The following is a 21812-nucleotide window of genomic DNA, read 5'->3' as shown; positions in this document are numbered from 1 at the left end:
TGTACACTGGAATACAAAATTGTAGACTGTGCAATTAACCTGATACAATAGAACATTGCTTTATTCTTTGTCATGATGTCTTTTATTTATGGGACATTTTACGATGAATTATCAAAAAAGAACTTCCTCTCACATCTTATGGTATCCGGGTCCTTCCTTTCAAAAAGACAATCAGTGATACACCATATGATTTGTTTATGTTATTAGGACTTTATTCATTATGGAGAAGCCGCATCATCGACAGACATACCGAGTCACCTCGTTCAACGTGGTCTGTTTTTCGATAAGAGGCTGCTCAAGTGTCTAGTGTGGTTGAAACCTTTGATCCCGTTTCTGAGTAGATTTCGCATCTGGACGCTTGTGTTTGTTTTCTCGACTTCGAAACTTTCATTGGACTGCATAGCATGAGTGCACTTGTTTTTCATGTATGCCTAAAGGCAATGTAACTAATTTTCGCATGACACTACTCATAATACTGTGCACAAAAAAGCCGCCGTGGCGTCGTGCACCCCAGGGATCCGGGTTCGATTCCCACCCAGCCCGAAATTTAAATTTAACAAATTTTCTTTTCAAAGCCATTAATTTATTTTATTTACAGGAACCTCCTTGAGAAATTTGACGTTGATCCGAGTATTTCGTGAGATGTTTTTACTCTGGGCCGTCGGCGATTTTTGGTACCGTGTTTCAGTCTTGCCGATTACGTTGACGAATTTTCACGTCATGGGACTTATCCCTCAACTTAAATGAGTTACGTATCTCACAAGAGCATTAGTTCACGTACCGTGCAATAATTATTGTCCCTTAGTTTCCGATCGACTTTGCTAAGCCTTCGCTATTTCGCACAACACGCAGCACGCTTTCTATAACGAAGTGTTTAAAGCTACGTTGGACGTACGCACGATCAGTCTAGTGTGCCGTATTAAAGAAACAAAAGATCCATAAGTAGAAAGCTGATGTCCCTTCTGTCAGTAGCCGCATTCCCCAGAAGCTTCGGGCTACCTTCAGAGTACAGTGTTGAGAATACGCACAGAGCTGCCTATCACCACTCATACCATGCGAACATCAAATGTGCTAGGCAAAATCCTACACAAACAAGAGTGGGACCCCCCCCCCCCCCCCCCCACCGCCTTCTCAGGCAGTCATTATTACTTTAAGGAGACGAGACAGCATCAAAGTACAAGTGTTTACGGACTCGACAGAAAATACTTTGAAACATGCAGAACCACGACGTCTTATACGCACCGTAACTAGCGCAAGAAATTCCGAGTTTGATTAGTGGTCAGCTTAGTGACACGAATACAAGAATCTCCCGAAGAATTAAGCTTCAACAAAGATTTGCTAGTGAGCGACAAAGCAAACTGTACGCCTATAGTCACTAATGCCTGTTCGCGATCGAAAAGTGAAGGTAATTTGAAGAGCGGTCTTCAAAGCATACTGTTTAGGAAAGAGTTGCCCCTCTCTACTAGGGTTAGCTAACATTTCTGTGAATTACCGAATCGCAGTTTCAGCTTCTACATCTCCATAATGGCGAAACGCTGCATCACGGACATATTCACATCAATCACTCAAGTGTAACGGCAAAAAGGGAATGCTGACCAAGAAAACTATTTAGCGAAAAATTGGAAGACGTTTCGGGTCCCACACGGGAGCCTTTTTCAATTATTTTTCCCTGCAGCACTGCCCAAGCGGTGCAATTAGCACATTGCTCAAAAACGTGGTTGACCACCTCACGCGCCCTAATATTTTCTCTGATTTAACAGTGTCTCAGGCAAGATGCAAACTACACTCCAATGTTATCCCAAAGATTGTTAAAGAAGCGTAATTGAAACGCTTAAGGGTGAGAGGCGCAGTGTTCGTAAATGTGCGCTCTATTCGAGGCTGTTCTTCGTGCACGCATTGAGTGCGTACGTTATGCAGACCAGCGGCGACCTCAACTGCAGCAGCTTCCACATTATCACCGAAAACACATTCACGCACGTGTACTCTGTCTTTATGGATATTGCACGCATCCTACACGAACTCTAAACGTTTCTTATGCAGTAATTATTCGCATTGTGTAACAGATCAGGTAAATAAAAAATAGCATTAAACAAGAGATCTGAAAAGAAGAGTATGTAGAGGCACTTTCCTGCTTGCCTTTATTTTCACCTGTTCAGCAAGTTGTATGACCATGCTATAGTGGCAAAAAATAATTGAAATATTAGGCTCTATTTAAAGATAAACCCAGATGAATGCATATCAGGATGGCCGCAAATTTTTATACAGGAACTGCACGGAACAGTCGCTCAAGAAGAGTCTATATGAGTTGAGCAGCAAAGCACTACACTGCAATTGCGCTACTGTCCTGTGAGAGATCGCAGGAGTCCAAGTATGTAAATTCACTGACTTGGCTAACTGCAATCCTGAGCTTTTGTTCTGTAGCATGCACAGATTGCTCCGCTGTACGCAGTTTTATTGCACCATGTCACCATGTCTCCTATTAAAGTAGCTTACCTTGTCTAAGTGATACCACTTTCAATATGTAGCAAAGCTACCTACAGCGATCATGAGAGCATTGTTTTTTTAAAATGGCTTGGGGGGCTCGATACCTATCGTAGACCAAATCAAAGTCCTAGGACTCCGGTTGCATGCGGAAGGCAGAAACCTCGGTACCATAAAGGCGCTAGAGAACAGCGCACAGCAAACACTAAGGCTAAAAAAACGGATTGCCAGTAGACGCTACGGCGTGATGGAGGTCAGCCTAATTCGTTTAGTGCAGCCCTTCGTCATAAGCCGCGTCGTCTATGTGGCACCGTACCTAACAATTGGTGTGTGAAAAAAAAAAACAAGATGGAATGCATCATAAGACGAGCTTTCAAACAGGCAGTTGGCATCCCAGTCACAACACCCAACGACAAACTCCTAGAGTTGGGGCTACACAACATGCTTGACGAACTAATCGAGGCGCACACTACCGCCCAATACGAAAGACTCACACAAACCCCAACGGGGCGACACATTCTACAGAAACTCAAAACTCGATATGAAGCGCAACACGGCACCAAACTAAGAATTCCACTAGAGACGAGGAGGGAACTTAAAGTTCCCCCACTGGCCAAGAACATGCACCCGGAGCACCACAAGGAGCGACGAGAGGCAAGGGCACGCCACATTGAGCGCAAATACCATGACGTAGAGGGCGTGGCCTACGTAGACGCCGCGGAATACAGAGAACGCAAAGGGATGTCCGTAGTAGCGGTAAACGCGGACGGAGAACCCTTCGCGAGCGGCACCGTGAAAACGGACAATGCCGAAGTTGCGAAGGAAGCTGCCATAGCAATAGCGGTGGCCTCCACGAAAGCGAGAGTTATCATAAGCGACTCCAAAATTGCAGTTCATAATTTCGCGAAAGGACGCATCTCGCCAGAGGCGCTCAAAATTCTAAATAGTAACACCGACCGTCATCGCGGGACGATCCAAATTATTTGGGCACCCGCGCACTCCTCTCTCCCCGGCAACGAGGCGGCTCACAACGTAGCTCGAGGACTCACTCGCCGAGCAAGTGAGCCCGCACAGCCGGGAACGAGAGGAGACCGCATGGTCAGCTACAAAGAAGTAACCGATTACTATCGGCTGGGAAGGGCCCGGTACCCACCAGCTCATCCCGCGCTAACCAGGAAACAGGCGGTGGCCGGGCGCCTCCTGCAAACAAACATGTATCCAAACCCGGTGGCCTGCAGCAGATTCTATCCAGGGCAATAAAACGATCAATGCAAATTATGTAAATGTAGGGCGGATCTGCCACATAATCTATGAGCATGCTCGAAGGCGGCTCCTTTCGAGGGCCACAAGATTCAAAACCGGCAGCAGTAGGGAGACCTTTCTGCTCAGCTCAGACCAGCAAGACCAGGTCTGGGCCGTCCAGCTAGCCGAGGCATCCGCTGAGACCCAGGGGATATCGGCCGTCTGCTAGGCGGAGGGAGGCTGCGTCCGCTCTCGTGAATTGCTGGCACCATTAAAGTTGAATCTCTCTCTCTCTCTCTTTTCTCACATCATGCAGTGGTTGTTACGCATGCAACAGCAAGATACACGACCGAGGCGAACGGCATGGGTAACGTGAGCACCACCCGCGACTTTCCTTGTTTACATCGCGACGTTGGCCATATCAATGAAACGACCGCCGCTAATGGGCAAGGTGTGTAAAGGCCGTTTGCTTGGCAGAGCGTGGCGCACCCCGCCACGAGGTCGCACTTCTTGTTTGAGAGTGTGAGTGCACCGGATGTTCGAAGCATGAAACGGCATTATCACTGCGTGGAGCGGAGTTGCGTTTTGATAGGCACAGATAATGAGTATTATGTAGGAGGTGGTCACGCACTATACTGGTGCTCATGCAGCCTGCGCACATATTGAAAAAATGGAATCACTTTTTACTGCGATAGCAATCATATGGATCATCGAGGCACACTTTTGCCACCGGCGTAGCTGTCACCGTGAAGCTCCGTATAAAGTACATAGGGCGATAAAATCACCGCCGCGCGCCGTATGGTGAGTGTATGAGTGAAAGCGTGCGAGATTGAGCCGGCGATCGCGGCTTAATCTCGCGCACGCAAGGGAGGGAACCACTGTGGGGCTTCTTGAAAGACCGTGTGTTCCAGAGGCATATCATGAGTGACCAAGTTGCTCAATATCAACTGAAGCAAGCAATTGGTGACGAAGTTGCCGCCATTGATGAGGACCCTACGGAGGTGCGTGTACGGCAACTACAAGAAACGTTTGCAACAATGCATTCATGTAAACGGAGGCCATCTGCTGATGTAGTTAAAAAAAAGCCATGTAATGGTGGGAAATTTTCTAACTTTATCCCCCCATAGTTTTCTGCCGTCCTCGACTGCGCTTCCCTTCTCTTGGTACCAATTCTGTAACTGCAATCCTCCACCGGTTATCCATCCTACGTATTACATGGCCTGTAATAAATCGCATGTTTGGTCATATTTACAGGCACTTTTACTTATCTGAGCCGTTAATCATGCACGCATTGAGCGCGTAAGTTATGCAGACCAGCGGCCAGCTCAGGTGCTGCCGTTTCCTCAATAATCCCCAAGCAACATATCCGCGAAGATCTATTCGGTCTCTATGGATATTGCACATGCTATACACGAACTCTGTCATTTTTTCAATAGTAATCATTAACACCGTGCTATTTTTACTTTTCAGTAAGTTGCATGACAACAAGTTGCAGGCGCAAGTTGCAATCAGCTTGCGCAGAACAGGAGTAATTGGAGATCCCTGGGAGAGGCCTTCGTCTTGCAGTGGTCATAAATATAGGCGGATGATGACAATGAATCGGTGGAAAATGAATGGAATAGTTGGTCGTATTTACAGACACTATTACTTATATTTTAATATATGACTAGCTGAAAAATGTCTGCTGGCTCTGCTTCACCGTGTATTACCTCAAATTTATGGTTTACGAGGAAAGGTGGAAGCTACACTCGAATTTTATCCTAAAAATGGTTGAAGACGCTGAATTGAAGTGCTTCAAGATCAAAAGGTTGAGAGGCCCACAGGTCATAAATGCCAGCGCTATTTGAGCCCAATCTTCATGCCCCCATTGCAGACCAGTGGCCAGCTCAGATGCTGCCGTTTCCACATTATCACCAAGCAACAATTCCATGCAGGTGTATTCTGTCTCTACGGATATTGCACATGCCATACACACACACTCGATATTATTTTTAAATAGTAATCACTAAGGTCAGGCTATTAACTGGTTCAGCAAGTTGCATCACGGCGCTATACTGGCACTAAATAATTTAATTGTTAAACTGTCTGTACTAAAGCCAAACACAGATGAATGTATTGCTGGATTGCCGCTAACTTTTATACTGCAAATACACTGAACGGCACCTTAAAAAGAGGTTACATGAGTTCATACAGCACAGCAATTAGCCGCCATCGGCGGTACTGCTTTGCTTTGACAGATCGCACGAGTTCAACCATTCAAGTTCACAAACTGGCGAAGCTGAAATCCACAGTTTTTGTTCTCCGGCACGCAAAGATTTTCCGCTGCATGTAGTAGCAATGCGGCATAAAAACCGCAATTTCACATATCAAAGAGGGTTACCCCGTCTGGATGCTCCCACTTTCAAAATGCAGCAAAGCCACCTACAGCAATCATGACAGCGTTGCTTATATAATGTTTTATCTCACATCATGCAATGTTTCTCACGCTTGCAAGAGCAACATGAGGGTAACGAGGCGAATGTGGCGTTCCTCAGCGCGACGAATGTGGCGTCCGTGAGCGAAGGGCGTGGTTATCCTAAGGACCGCCGTCACTTTCCTTGTTTACATCGCGACGTTGACCATATGGGTGAAAACGACCGCCGCTATTGAGCAAGGTGGTGCAAACGCCGTTGGCACGGCAGCGCGTGGAGTACCACGCTACGAGGTCGCACGTCTCGCTTCGGAAAGTGTGAGCGCACGAGAAATACGATGCAGCCAACGGTGTTATCAGTGCATATACAGTGTAGTCGCATCTTTTATAGGTGCCGATAATAAACATTGTAAAGGAGCTGCCTCACGCACTATACTGCTTCTCATGAAGCATTGTTTGAGGAAGACTCACACGCATATTGAACGAGAAATCACCTTCTTTCTATACTATAATCAGAATTTTTGGTCCCAATTGTCCCATAACATCAGACTGAGAGCTTTAATAGAGCTGCCGCTGTACCTAAAACAGGTTGGATTGTGCAGCAGACTATGCATGTTTCACATTGTGACACTGCATCGCTCGTCGTCTTAGTGTGCGACACTATAGCGCAGTGTCTCTAACAGTGCTCATAGAGGTAGCCTCTGATAGCCTTCTACATTACAGTGGTATCGTGTCGAGCTGATACCTTCGATTTGCTATTTTCTCTCTTACATTGATCAAGGTCGAGCAGCTCACCATTGTTCATGCAGAAGATTTCATTGGCTCGAAATTTGTCCTCTCTCAATTCAACTTCAGATGTTTTTCTAAACCTTTTTATTTTTGTTGGGCATGTTATGCTCTTGACAGTGTTTAGGTGACCATTGTAATTGCAGGAAAATAGAAGTCAAGATAACATACAATTCTAATTACGCATATATCGAAATAAAAAAATACCATCAGAGAAGCAAATCAGAAAAAGAACACGTTTCAGATGTGTAATACCTGGGCAGTGTATCAAAACATTCGCATTGCCCCACAAGTCATCTTGCTGTAAAGTGCTTGTACTAGAAAAATATTCACACCATACTGAACGAATATCACCAAAGCTATTATACTTTCATTAGGGATTGAAGTGAATGCTAGCATTTCATTTTTCAACAACACTATTTGTAGACAGAAACTAATCGTAACTTCTAACATTTTGCGCATGTATACTTTCCTTGGACAAATTGCTAGACCTCAGATACACAGTCCTGAATAATTTATGCACAGTGACAAAAAACGCAGGAACTATCAAATTAGAGTGTTAATTAGGCAGCTGAACACTTTCTGGTGATTACATAAGCCTATTTTCTCATAGGCGACGTATCGCTTCGTACGCACAGAACGGTGAGAAGTTGGAACTCTAAGTAGTTTTTTTTTTCTTGTTCTGCAATGACTAAGCACCCGGCGATTACGGCACTTGTAGTAAGCGTAAGTAAATGACATATTCATTGGTATGGGCAGTAAAAAGTGCGTATGAGGTGAGCGCCGACTTGATACTTCTATATCTGTGTAGAACTTTAAAAAGTATGTCTTCATTGAAGCTATGCGAACAATGGAGACGGAAAGCTTGTGGGACGCCCACACTACGCCGACACACAAGTTGTTCCTTGTTGGATGTGTGCGTGTTGAATTTTTGGGAAAACGAGAAACTCGGCATCCTGAAAGGCAAGAAACTGCAGAAATAGAAATCACAGGCGCCATAAGGTGTTCAGAAAATACAAAGGCAAGTAGAAGTAAACTATGAAACGAGTCTGGAAGGCACACTCATAAATGATGTCAGCGCGCGTGTCAGCAAACGCCACCTTGGTGTTTTCTGAAAGCATCTTTCCTTGTTGAGGTCATTATCGGGCGCGATTGCGCTCGTGTAATGGGCGAGGAAGAGCGCATTGCTTATGCTGGTGAAACACGCACACGCCAAGCCTATTCTGGATATAAATAAAAGGTAGTACCGAGAGACAGGGTCCTTGCAGTCTGACTACTTGGAACACAACAGTGTATATTCAACAGAGCAGGCCGCACTGTGGTCAGAAAATGCTTTGGATATAAATGCAATATCTACCAAACACGTGAGTAGCCATTTATATTTCTTAATGAGACATTAGCAGCTATGTGAACTTTCTCTTTTGGTATTGGAAGTGTTCTTATGTTGAAGTATTGTACAACATGTCGTTTCTCTTCGCGACAAGTTATTTGTATTTTTCTCTTTCAAAAAATGTATTTTGCACGGAAAGATATTGGCGCTGCTCGGCGGCCGAATACTGTACTGCTGCTGCTTAGAGATTATTTGCCTTTGTTGGACCCATATATTTACAATAGTGATACTATCAGCAATCTATTGAAACGCGAAATTTTGACAGTACAGCCGCTTGCGGTCGGTCACATCTAAAGTGAGAACATCAATGCTGTTACAGCGAAATCACGTCAATGAGTCCATCTCTCGCGTGGATACCTCCGATGTTGCATTTATATAAATTTTTGCTAGCGCAGATAACTCCAAATAACGAGTCAAGTTCTCTTATCGGGTAAATGAAAGCATGGACAAACCGTGCTTTCTCTGAAAAAAAAGTCGGAAGATGTTGATTAGCCTAGTTTATAGAACAATCATCATGGCGTGAGCAAGGGATAGTTGATTAGACGGAGTGTTACCAAGGTATTGTAGTATATATTTACACGTCAAATATTGAGTTGGTGACATTTTTGCTGTTGAAAATCGTATTTTTATTGAGTATACCTGCACTTGAGACAATGTAAGCACAATCTTGAATAAGTATTATTGGCACCATCTGTTTTGATATTAGCTTTTCTAATATTACTCTTTTTAGCGCTTCAGTACCAATTGCCCCCTGTCCTCATTTGCGTTCTCGTTGTTGCTGGCAAACCTGTTTCAAAATCTGCTAAACAATAAAATGATTTACAGAAAGTGGGAAGTTTACAAGCGTTTCATTAGCCCCTTCTTCGCAGTACGATCAACAAGATGAAAAGGAGAACACAACTGGTTTTGCTGGCTGCCTGCACTGTCATGCTCATTTGCTTTGCACAGGCCGAAGAATCATCAGGTAAATAATTGCACGAGGAATTCGTAAATAATACCAGTCTTGATATTGATATATTCTTAGGCAACAGATTCTAATTTTGTTTCTATATATGTGTCTGGGTGTTAGTAACGAGTGATAAGACAGCTATCGATGTTAAAATATAACAGAGAATTCATGTATACTGATGTACATGTTAGATTACCGGAACAATTTTCTTCAATTATAATATTTTACAACGCTTTCTTTTTCTAAGCTATAAAACTTCTCCCATCATCTCGACAGCTTGGTACGAAGATTATCAGTACATAAGCGTAAAACATTCACATCGTACTCACGACCATCTAAACTGAGATATCATCAGTACGTATTTTATATATCAGTGAATTGTTAAGTATTACTCTGGGCTAGAGCACTGCACGGGCCAATTTTTGCGGCTCGTGCCCGGCCCGGGCCCGTTTCTACATTGGGCGGCCCGCCCAAGCCCGATCAAAACATTTATGGCGACACCCGGGCCTGGCCCGGACCCGGAAATAATCTACGTTACCTGCCCGGCCCGGCCCGCCACCCCTTTACCTTAAGCCCGAGCCCGACCCGAGCCCGGCGCGAAACCGGCCCGAACCCGGCCCGAGACCGAAAAATACATGTTTTTCAGAGTTGAGAAGCCCGAGAATACTTCGCAGAAAGCCCGAGCCCGGCCCGGGCCTGGGTCAAAAAGCACACGCCGTGCCCGAGCCCGGCCCGAGCCCGTGAAAAAACTGCTCTACCCGGCCCGGCCCGGCCCACGGGCCGGGCTGGGCCCGGGCTTTCGGTTAAGCCCGAGCCCGTGCAGTGCTCTACTCTGGGCAGCAAAAGCTGCCAAAATTGACTCATGTTCATTTGCAAAAAAAGAAGAAAATTATGAGCAAAATGTTTTTATCGGAAGACAATAATTTACGATAGCGAAAAAAAAAGGAAAACTGTATGTCGTATCAGACGGATTTGGAGTAAGAGATTTATAAATATGTAGCTCGTACAAGTGTTAGCACGAGCTATAAGCACTTAATGTTCTTATGTTGTCTAGGTTTCTAGCGATTGTTCAGTTGTATTACACTAAGTAGGCTGACTAAACATGTGTATGACGGTTACAGTGTTCATTTCTCAATTCAATAGGCTGTGTAGAGTGCAGTGGTGTAAAATATGTCACTGTTCACGTGGTGCAGATATGTGCGACTTCTCTGGCCTCGACTTGGAGAAAATGGTCGACAACATTTTCCGGCGTGTCCCCGCGTCGTACTCAACACCAAGAGATAAGCCGCTGCAAATCATACCAGAAATTACGATTGACGCTCCTGTGATCAAAGGGTTGGATAAGTTCGAACTTTACGGTCCAGTGTTCAGCTATTGCCGCAACGGCGCCAAGCTCGTCCAAGTAGATATCGTCTTTGATCGCCTGATAGAGCTGTCTGCGACATGGAAAACTTGCAGTGGAACAGAGGGAGTCATTGGAACATACGGAACAGCCAGAGTTACCGTGACTTTCGAGGTAACACACTCGCACTACTGCATTTGTCCTTGCTTTAAAAATTAAATTATGGGGTTTTACGTGCCAAAACCAGTTCTGATTATGAGGCACGCCGTAGTGGGGGACTCCGGAAATTTTGACCACCTGGGGTTCTTTAGCGTGCACCTAAATCTAAGTACACGGGTGTTTTCGCATTTCGCCCCCATCGAAATGCGGCCGCCGTGGCCGGGATTCGATCCCGCGACCTCGTGCTCAGCGGCCCAACACCATAGCCACTGAGCAACCACGGCGGGTGAATGTCCTTTCTTTAGCTGTGTACACTGCATATCAGCAATATATATTTATACGTGACGAGGTCGTATCGCTTTTAAAGTTTACTTCTGTGAAAGCAGTATGAATGTGTAGCTGCCGTGACCATTGTTTAATCCAGATGGTGCTCATCGGAGTGTTCTAGGGAGCATCAGGATAAGTACGCGCTCAAACCATGTCACTTGCGCGTCTTAACCTCGTGATATATACGCTCGCAAGCTATAGGCTAGCCTAGCATCGATATTAGTCGGCTTCGCAAGTGCCAATGTTAGCGTCTCCGCAATGTCTAAAAAAAAAAAAAGAACAGCCGAATAATGACTACACGTGGATTTGGAGCACTTTTCTCACATTTATTTCTTTGGCTTAAGTGTACTCCTAGTCTGACACCGAGGGTATATTCATGGTGGGGTTTATATTTCCGCATTTCATGACGACGAAGTCATCATCATTACTTGGTTTGAAACATCCAAGTAATGAACAGCAATACGTTCGTGCTGCAGCCCACTTTATGAATCTATCCACTTCATAATTCTATCGCCATCAGTGCGACTCGCATGTGTTTTTGTTTCAACTAAAGAGCATAAAAAAAGATGGAGGGCAACTTCCTTTTTCTATCTCCACCTCTGGGATATGGCGTGGTATGAAGTCACATGTAACCAGTCCCCTTGCTGCTTTGACTTGACAAGTTCCACAGCAGCTACGCAATTATTAATTGTTGCCAACTGTCCGCGCGGTTTCTTTTTCCAGGTGGTCAATGCTACTCGTGAAGATGGTCTCCAGGAAAAAGGAATGAAGCTGGTTCTTCACGGTTATCCGAAGGCTGTTGGAGTCGATGTCGTTAGCGTGTACATTCGTGGCGCAGGTGAACTGTTGGGTAACTTTGTAGCAGCATCGAGAATATTTCTGCCTAAACTACCCATGGAGTTATTAACGGACGTCGTTACTTTTCGACTCCGGCAGATAGTAAAAGATTTGACTGAACGTCCGTGACAGGCTGTTTAGGCAAAACGCAGTCTCGACCATTCAATACTTGCGGGCCTTGTATGTCGACAGCAAAGATCACATAAACTGCAGAGGAACGCAACAAACTTGTTCCGCTCTACATTCCGAAATGTTTGGAAATATACCACCATTTATTTAATAAATAACTCCTGCTTCGGCGTATGTCTCCAATATATTTCTTGCATGTGGCTTCCATTCTCTGGGATATAGTTATGCCCAATTCTAGGAGTTATCACTAGAGCCCGGATCTTTAGGCATTAAAAAAGCGCGTTTTAGGTGCCAAAAATAGGCAGGCAAAACAACGTTTTAGGCCTCCAACGTCGTAAATTTAGGCACAATAAATTTTTACATAAATGTAAATAATTTCAAACGAAGACGTGCGCGGCCTATATCTACGATAGGAAAACAAGAAATGTTATGTCTACGGTGGCACAAAGGCGCCAACAGTTGAACATAGCCGTGCAATTGTCCCATAACACTGCTGAACTAATGGCGATCAATTGGCTTAATTCAATAAACACGCTGCTCATATTCATGTTCAATGGCCACTGTACTCGAGGGCCGCATATAGTGAAACAGGCATGAAAAAAGAATACTTCAAAGCTGGGAATACTGATTAAAAGAAGCGATACTTTATGTCTGCCTGACTCAATTAAATTAAGACGTAACAAAAACAGACAACTAACAAATGCAAGAGAGACAACGATTTATTAAGAAATTCGATTTATTTGCCTAAAATCCGGTCTCTAGTTATCACATTCCGAAGTGACGAACAGCTCCTCTGTTTAGGGACTGATTTCTCGCGGAAAACAAACAAGAACATTTCATTCTCAAAGTTTATGCCTATCCGCATTTTTGCATGGTCTCTATGTACCGCTGGGGATTTCAACACTCACGCGGATAGATATTACAATAAGCCGCTAGAAAATTAACTTTCTCCACCTCATTACAAAGCACTATTCATTTCCCAGGTTCGTGTTTTTTGTTTTGTTTTTTTGGAGAAGCGGCAGAGCAGTCCTTCGATGGTCAAGTACAGTTTTATACCTGAATATGTGCATGCTTATTCTTACATTGCAAATGCGATCAAAAAGCCATCGAGAATGTTGCGACGATAAACGTAGCGATCTTGATTTAAAAAATCTCTCTTGCACCAGCGTCCTACTGTACAGGCACTTCAGTATCCAGAATTTCCATGTAAACAGTCATCGCATCATAACCTAATTCATAGGCTACAAGTAGAGACTGAGCTTACGAATCATTAGAAACCCTGCTTGGCTTGATAATTGTACTGCAAAATGACTCTGCGCGAAACAGTCATGCTTTTCAATAAGCCAGACGATGAAATAGTAGTAAACTGCCAACTCAACGAGTAGAACTGCAGTCTTTAGGAGCTGTGATCATTTCAGTGACAAATGAAAAGTCATAACATCTTCTAAGAAAAGTAGCAATTGAAGTGCCTCTTAGGTGAATGGCTATAGCGTACATTCAATGGTCAAGAAAAAAATATGATGGAAGGCTAGTTAGTTCAATATAGTTCAGTTAGTGCGTAAACCAACGAACAAACAAGGCTTAAGGTTATTCCGTTTTTTTTTTTTGCAATGCCAGCACTGAGTTCCGATCAATTTTGTCACTAGCGGTCACATCATTGTGCTCCACAGCTCCCACTTTTTCAATGTTCTGATTTTTGAAAAAAAAATAGTATGATTAGACTTCTTAGAATACTTCATGCAGTTGCCGGTGTGTCTGCCTCTAATCATTTTCCCGCCAACTTGGTCCACGTGGTATGTGGTAAGGTGTATATGTGGTGCTTATCAATGAACCTCCTTGTTAGCAAATTGGGATACCGAATATGTGCGACATCGTGCCACGTCAACTGACTCAGAACAGCAGCGCGGGGCTTTTGGCACTTACAATAGTGTGTGCCAGTTCCGGTGCCTGCGTCTCCTGTGCTGCGCCAATTGAACTCGCTGGCATATATTCAGATAATTTTGTCTCATTAGATATTTGCATAGGTGCCAAGCGCGGATTTTTGTAGCGGCACTTTTGAAGGGCGCGGAATGTCCAGTAGGAATCTCCGAGTGGGGAGCCCCGCTTCATACACTCCTCACACATGGCTCGTTTAGGCATTGGCAATGCATTGTATTGCTATTGATTCAATGGCGATACTATCATCGGGAGATGGGTTCTGTCAGATTTGGTTTTTTTTGTATTTGCATTCAGCAGAGGACCTGGACGCACTTCGAAAGATAAATACTGAAACGAATAAACAAAAGAAAATTATGGAAGGACAGTGAGGTCCACATTGCGAAAGATTCAGTGAGCCGACAAACGCTGCCCCTTCGGTATAAAGGTGTTTGTAAACAAAGTGGCAACTCAGTAACCACAATGTTAAATTTTTTGAGTAACGAAGTTCACCTGATGGAACCGAGTTTATCATCACTTCAATAAATTCAAGTGAAAGACTTCAAGAACCACAGTCGACTATTGCGTAGTTAAGACTATTGCGTCGATTAACAGTACTGAAATCGGCGTGAAAGATGAGGTTATAAATTGCACTCACGCTTACAGAAAACGCAGTGAGATGTGACGACTCACATACTTTCAGCTCTTAGCGCTTATTACTGAGAGTACTTCAGAGCTTGAAATTAGTTTTGCCTTGTCCGTCCATCCTGTCTGTCCGTCCGTCAGCAGACCCCGGCGACGACTGTTGTTGTCAGGATGACCCACAACATATTTTTCTAGTAATCAAGAAACCCCGTCAACCCCAGGATTTTCGTTACCACAGCGTTAAAAAAAATTGTCGCATTTTGGCCCGAAAGGCGGAGCATCGATTGCGAAAGCAAACTAGTGGACTGCTATAAGAAGTAAGGATAGTAGTTTTATCGGCCGTGTAAACTTGTAAACATAGGAATACTAACTAAATTAACATGCATGGTGCCACGCGCGCACAAGCAAACATGAACGCATATATCTCGATGACCGGGGAAACTCGCTGTCAAAACGCTGTAGTGAATATGCGCGGAGGCAGCAGCGAGTGAATTGCCCTTCGTCCCGCCACTCGACTCAACGCGAACTAAGCCACGAAAACAGCGCACGGAGGAAGGACTCTGCCCCCGCCGCGGCCTCCTCACTCCTTTTCCTCCCCCCGCAGCTTTGCGGTCCGGTGGGCGCACGTGGTCGCACCGCCCCCCCCCCCCCCCCCCCATCCTTAGCCCCCTTCCGGAACGACGCGCGCGACTGGAAGACAGCGCGCTTCCTTCCCGCTTCCCGCCCTTGCGTGCGCGAGAAGGAGCCGCGATTGCCGGGTCATCCTTGTACGCCTTCACTCGTGCTTAGAGCATACGGCGCGCGGCAAAGATTTTTATCGCCCGTGGACTTTATGCGGAATCTCACGGCGATGGCAACGGTGACATAGATAGCAGAAATTCGCCTGGAGCGTCCATATATTTGCTACCGCAATAGCATAACACGTCTGCACAACCAGCTACACTGCGATTTCAGTCCATGCCAGTAAAGCAATATGCAATTCTGGGACGAGCGCGCTAACTATGGAGTTGTCGCCCAACACCGATGCTGGACAACTAGGGCAAGGTTTCGAGCTCCACGCAGACTCTGAGAGAAGTGACATCGGTGCATGTATTTCGGAGTCCATAACGAGCAATACAGTACTGGATGTGGATCCCATTATGTACATCCCATGGAAATTGCTTTTGAGAAGATTGCGAGTATTCTTCGTAGTCATGCTCATGAAACAAGCGTTCAGCGGCACTATGAGGCAGCCATAGATACTAATGATGATGATAGCCTCGAACATGGCACATGCCCACAAGAAGCGCATAAAATAAGCTTGTTGATTGAAAACAACGTCGAAAGCAACGTCACGCTTGGCACTTCAATGCCAAGCGTGACTTCCCAACGACAAGGTCACGTAATTTACAGAGTAGCTCACAGTACTCACAAGCGCCAAGTACCTACGTAGGAGTACTGCAAATGTAACGAGAAGCTGAAATCACGCAAATCTTATAGGTGGTTGTGCGTCATTTCACTCGTGACATTGGTGTGCTCACAGGACGCCTCTGATGACCTCACCTCGATTGGCCAGGACTACTCTGCAATTTTAATTTATCACAGCGGGAACAGAATAAAACTACCACCCCCACAAAACAATATCAGTAATGAAGAACAAGTCATACGGAGAAAGCTGCAGACCTATACGTAAACAGCCTTACACATTCTCCGTAAAATTTATCCCGAAATATACACGGACACATGCCCATGGTGCGGGGTCACGCCAGCCTTAGATCACATCTCAGGGGCATGCAGGACATATACACAAGGGCAAGCACAGAAATTACGGTGCACACTCAATGGGAGGCGGCGCTGTTCAGTTCACAGGACGAGGTCCAAAGGGCTATCATATCCAAGAAGCAAGACGGCGCGCGAAAGCTAGTGGGGCCGTTGTCTAGGGGCTCCACCCACTGAGCGTTTTATTCATCAATAAAATTGTTCTCCTTCGTGACATTGGTTGAAGAAGTTTTGTCGAAGGAGTCTATTTGAAAGTTCCTGGCGGGACATAAAAAAGGAGTCAACATGCCTTAAAGGGGTCCTGAACCATCGCACGGGCTTGGCGAAAGAACACAATCCGCGGATAGCATACTCTGCTGTGAACATCTCAGCCAAATTTTACAATTGTGCGCGGTGCGTGGAGCTCGAAAGCGGAGTGCGAAGTCTCAAGTGCTCCCTGTTCAACAAAAGCCTGCTCCTCACTCTATTTGTGCTGCTTTATTTTGTAAAAAAAGGAGATTCCCATAGACGGCTGCTATTGGTCTATAGCTGACATCAATCAAGAAGCGTATTTGGATCACTGCGCTTCTTGCTACTGTTACTGTGTATATTTATTGACACAATTTAATAAATAAGCTGAAGTAAGCTAAGATCTGCCTTCAAATTTCTATAAGCATTACGAACTTCCTCAAGAAGCCGAGCATCGTCTGCTAACGCTCGGCCGCGGCCGCCCGCGTAGAAATTAAACTTTAGCCAACCTGCTTATCGGTGTTGCGGCCGTCAAGTGTCGCTAATTTCTACTTGTTTTGAACCCTCAACTCGTCTCCAACCACGCGAAACTTAAGGTTAGACCACACGCATCTTTGCCAGCGTGTGCTCACTCCTGGCTGCTCCAGGTTAGACGCCTTGGCAGTCTTCGCTTAGTATTGAGCTATTGAAAACGCTTCGAAATACGTAAGTTCGATGTGGCTACTATCCGTGGATCAAGCTGGTGCAGGACAAAGCCGTTCCGCACCCCGCCGCACGACCAGACTGGAGCACATGAGCGCGAACTCGCATTCAGGCGATGTCGTGCACAAAGAAAACGTTGTGCATACCCACTACAGTTGTCTGTAGCTAAGATCTGATACGTATAGCGTGGGTACCGCGGCCTTCGCGGTTTGCCGCGATGAATCTGCTGGCTAGGCACACTGCAGCTTGCTGACAACCACCGCGTTTGGCGCGTCGTAGGCGCTAGAATAAGAAGTTGTAGCTTCTACGCGAGCAATCAAGGTCAAATTTTAACTGCGCGCCACGCTCACGTTCAGTAGCGAAGCGTTGTGGGCAAGCCCCACGTCGCCATAACATTTGTATTGCAAGACATTAAAGAACGACAGGGAGCACCACGAATGAGATCATACGTGACCTTTGATTGCCAATAACTCCGCTTCTGCTGACGGCATGGAGTTTTGTCCAAAGTATTCCTGAAATAGTCTATTTTACTTCGTTAGATTGAGCCCCTTTACAGCACGAATTGAAGGGGCCTTAATATTTATTTACTCAAAAACCTGATGGAATTTAATTCTGAGGTTTTACTTGCCAAAACAATGATTTAATTATGAGGCACGCCATAGTGGGGGACTCCGGATTGATTTTAACCACAAGGGAATCTTTAACATATGCCCCCAATGTACGGGACACGGGCGTTTTTGCATTTCGCCCCCATCGAAATGCGGACGCCGCGGCCCGGATTTGATCCCGCGTCCTTGCGCTTAGCATTGCAACACCACAGCCCCCTAGCTACCGCAGCTGGTAAAAACCTAAAAGCAATATCTCTTTAAGAAAACTTCGAATTAGAAGGTCATCTGAAATACCACGCTACAGTGACTTCAAGCATTTAATTGCTTGGACATTGTCCTCAATGAACGACGGAAACAGACATATGACTGTTTCATATAAAACAAACAAAAATAAATAATATGTACCAGGATTGTGCCCGTCAACCATCTTTACACCGTAAAAGGCTCAACAGCCACGAACAAAAAAAAAATGTGGGCAGCTTGCACTAGTGGTGCAAGGCTGGAGTAAATAGCGGAGCTGGTGATCGACCTAGCTTATTCCAGGTTTTACCAGGCTTGACTAAAGTTTGCTAGGAAATGCTTAGTGCTGCTAGGCATGGTATTCCGAATCGGCTCGCCGCCGAAGTGCAAATTATCGCTTGGCCGCGCGAGACGTTTCAAGATGAACGGCTTCTTTGTGTGTCCGGATCTCCTTTGGGGTCGTCCCATGTCAAGGCTACATGTATTCGCCACAGAGTCAACGAGAGTTCTGCCGCCGTCGCGGCAGCTCCGAGCTTTATCTCTCCGGTGACGTCGCGGCCAAGCTGCGCCTCCACACTTGCCCGGGTGTGGCTGGTCCAAACCTGCCGAGCCGCAGCCAGAGGCGCCGGCTGCACTCACCGACGCTGCGGCGCGTTCGTCGCGAACGGCGCCGGCAGCAGCTCTGCCCGTTGCCTCGTTGCTGCTGCTACAATTTCTCTCTCTCTCTCTCTCTCTCTCTCTCATTTTCTCTTTCTCTCTTCCGAGCATAGCGCGCGCCGCGCGCATGCTCTCCTTCCCTCTCCTTAACGTCCCATGTCACGACAACATGTGGACGGCACGGAGAGGAGGTGAAGCACACGCCACTCCGCGAGGTGGCTGCTAAGTAACGCTCGCTGACGTCATCGGATCGCGCAGTTTTTTTTTTTTTTTTCGCACTACGCGGCCTAACCAAGAGTTTAAACAGCTCCGCTGTTAAAGAAAAAAGATTAGCATAAGTGAATAAAGAGTGTTGTAAAGCTATGCATTTCAATAAAATGAATATAGCCTACCCACACAAGGGGAGTCTCAGGATGCTAAAGTTTGTCAATGTATCGAGTTTCATTTTCACAACATGCATTAGTATGTCAGACAGAAAGAGGTTGCGTAAATCACAAGGAAGAAGAGATCAGAGCTTATCGGTTCCACGCTACCCTTTCTGCACGAGCAGAGTTTCTAATTACCTTCCAAACGTTATAATAAATATTAGTTTATTTATTGATACTTTAAATTTAAGTTTTTATACACCCAGGCCCTTCTCCTCTAAAAACCGCTCTATCCGATGGGGTTTCTTACAGCTCAGCGTATTGGGTGGCGACAATTTTTAGAGAAAGAAACAGCCAACCAAAACAAACAAACAATATGCTGCTCTTCACTGTTGGAGAATGCTGCAGTCGAAGTAAATGAATGAAGAGCCGAAGGACTCGCTGAAGTCCGTTGTTTTATTTTTTAAGCGAAGCTTTATAGACTCGGAAGTTTCGGCGGTGGTGGTGGTGGTGGTGGTGGTGGTGGTGGTGGTGGTGGTGGTGGTGTCACGCTGAAAAGTGGGCCGATCCACGCAATAGTGCAGAAAAGGTCCAAGCTCAATGGCATATACCAGGGACAAAAAAGAAAGAGAGAGCGAAGTAGAGCAAGAAAGAAAGAGAGAGAGGAAGAAAGAGAGAAAGAAAGAAAGATAGAGAGAAAAAGAAAGAGAGAGATAGAAAGATAGATATAGAGAGAATGAAAGAGTGAGAGAGAGAAAGAAAGAAAATCACCAGCCATTCCCCTGTCGAGAAATGGGTAAAGTGTGTACTTGACCTACTCCTTTCCCTTTCCCACTACTTTTCGTTCCCTTTCGTGGTACTTTCCGTTCCCTTTCCTTCTGATTTTGTTTCTATTTCGTGCAACTTTTCTTTCCGTTGCGTTGTACGTTTCCTTCCCTCGATGCATACATTTAATAAACGTTTATGTTTTATTACCGTTACATGTCGTGAACTTAACGTTACCCTGACGAAGGTCAAATACACACACGACAAGCTTCGCTTACCCCCATTTTCAGGGCAGGGGAAGGGCTGGTGAATTTATTTTTATTGTGCTTCAGTGATGAGTGAAAACAAATGTGCAGATATGTCCCATACTTTGGTATTGACTGGAAGGGAGGCCTTGGTGAGGTGGGTAATTAGGTGAGATATAACTAAATGTGATGCTAGCAATTGTCCTTAAAGTCATTCTATGCAACAAGTGATCTCATGCAATGGTTAATTTGGAACACTTGACGGGTCGCAACTTTATACCTTTATTGAGGAAGGTCGCCTACAGAGGAGTGTCGCCTACAAAATGCTTTTTTTTTTCTGACTGAGTTTTGGTATTGAGCCCAAAGTTGCTGGGTAAATGTATTCGGCCAAGACTGATTGACAGGAAGCAAGTACCATTTTTTGGTTTAAAACAGAAACACATGAAAAGCAGGAAAAAATATGGCAAGCGTCTCACTTTCTTTGGCAGCATGTTCAGAATAGAAAGACCGATGCAAGATCTTCGGCTTCAACGGTGTCACACACATGATGTACAGCAAATGAACTATACTCCTATGGTTAACATAAGACGAGGGCTGCCTCTACAAATTTCAAATAAAGCTGTAGGTGACCTAAGGTGAAGCCCACCGCAAGGTATCTATCTACCTGATGCTTCTCTTCAATTGTTGAAAACTTCGAACAAAATATTTCCAATGTGTTAGCATTAGGAGCATGAAAGCGGAAAAAATGCATGTACGTCAGGCCATTCACATGGAAGAATATATGTATGCATATAGATATGTGTGAAAACGAGAAGAAAGGAAACTGAAGAGCGGGAATTATATTAGTTAAATCATAAGAATCCAGCAGACGAAGACACGAAGAACATGGGAGGGGAAATTGACTGTAATTCTTAAGTGAAGTAAAGAAAGTAAGCTGCCAGCGCCGGGGTAACTCAGTTGGTAACAGCATCGCACACTTAATGCGAAGACGTGCGTTTGTATCTCAAACATGGCCAGATGCTTTAACACGATAGCGTTAGGGGCCCCGTGTCGCAGAAAATCCGGCGTTGGTCTCGGCGTCGGCGGCTGAGCAAATCATTCCTATCCACCCCGACCAAAGAGTACCTCCACGTGGCGCAGAGGCGCTGGTGAATTTCTCAAGGCAAATTGCGTCAAGAAAATAGTAAAGTATGACCTAACCATTATATTCAGACATGAGAGTGTAGGACTGTAATTTGAATACACGAAAAAAACATAATTCTGTTGCGAGGAAGCTAAAAAGTAAACCTCTTTTTCCAGCGTTTCTTCCATGCATACACAGCGGTGCGCCCGGGTAGGTTACTTGCAAAAACAGCATCCATATGGCCTTCGCCTCCTCGGCGAGCGCCAGCTGTATATATATATATATATATATATATATATATATATATATATATATATATATATATATATATATATATATTTGCCCGCCAAATCGCTGCGCAATTCTTCGTTGGTTTTATTCATTATGGTCATACTCGACGGGTTTTGCATACATTAGGATAGAAAATAAACATTTTGTTTTCAGGTATTTACATGTTCCACCATTTCATTCGCATGTAGCACGTTTCATGCACTACTTTGTTCTCAAGCT

At 45.0% G+C, this 21812-nt stretch overlaps 1 protein-coding gene across 1 annotated transcript; it reads left to right on the top strand.

The window, feature by feature from the left end:
* The first annotated feature begins 8186 nt into the window (after window positions 1–8186).
* On the top strand, window positions 8187–12210 carry LOC119458150 (uncharacterized). Its single transcript, XM_037719973.2, has 4 exons — window positions 8187–8283; window positions 9179–9273; window positions 10452–10774; window positions 11810–12210. Exons 1-4 carry the CDS (start codon window positions 8264–8266, stop codon window positions 12050–12052), a joined length of 681 nt encoding a protein of 226 aa, XP_037575901.1. The 5' UTR covers window positions 8187–8263; the 3' UTR covers window positions 12053–12210.
* The last annotated feature ends 9602 nt before the right edge of the window (window positions 12211–21812 follow it).

Source organism: Dermacentor silvarum, chromosome 7, assembly GCF_013339745.2.
Source record: "Dermacentor silvarum isolate Dsil-2018 chromosome 7, BIME_Dsil_1.4, whole genome shotgun sequence".
Taxonomy (NCBI): Eukaryota; Metazoa; Arthropoda; class Arachnida; order Ixodida; family Ixodidae; genus Dermacentor; species Dermacentor silvarum.
The sequence above is the reverse complement of the archived record's forward strand: the minus strand, read 5'-3'. Positions and strand labels throughout refer to the sequence as shown.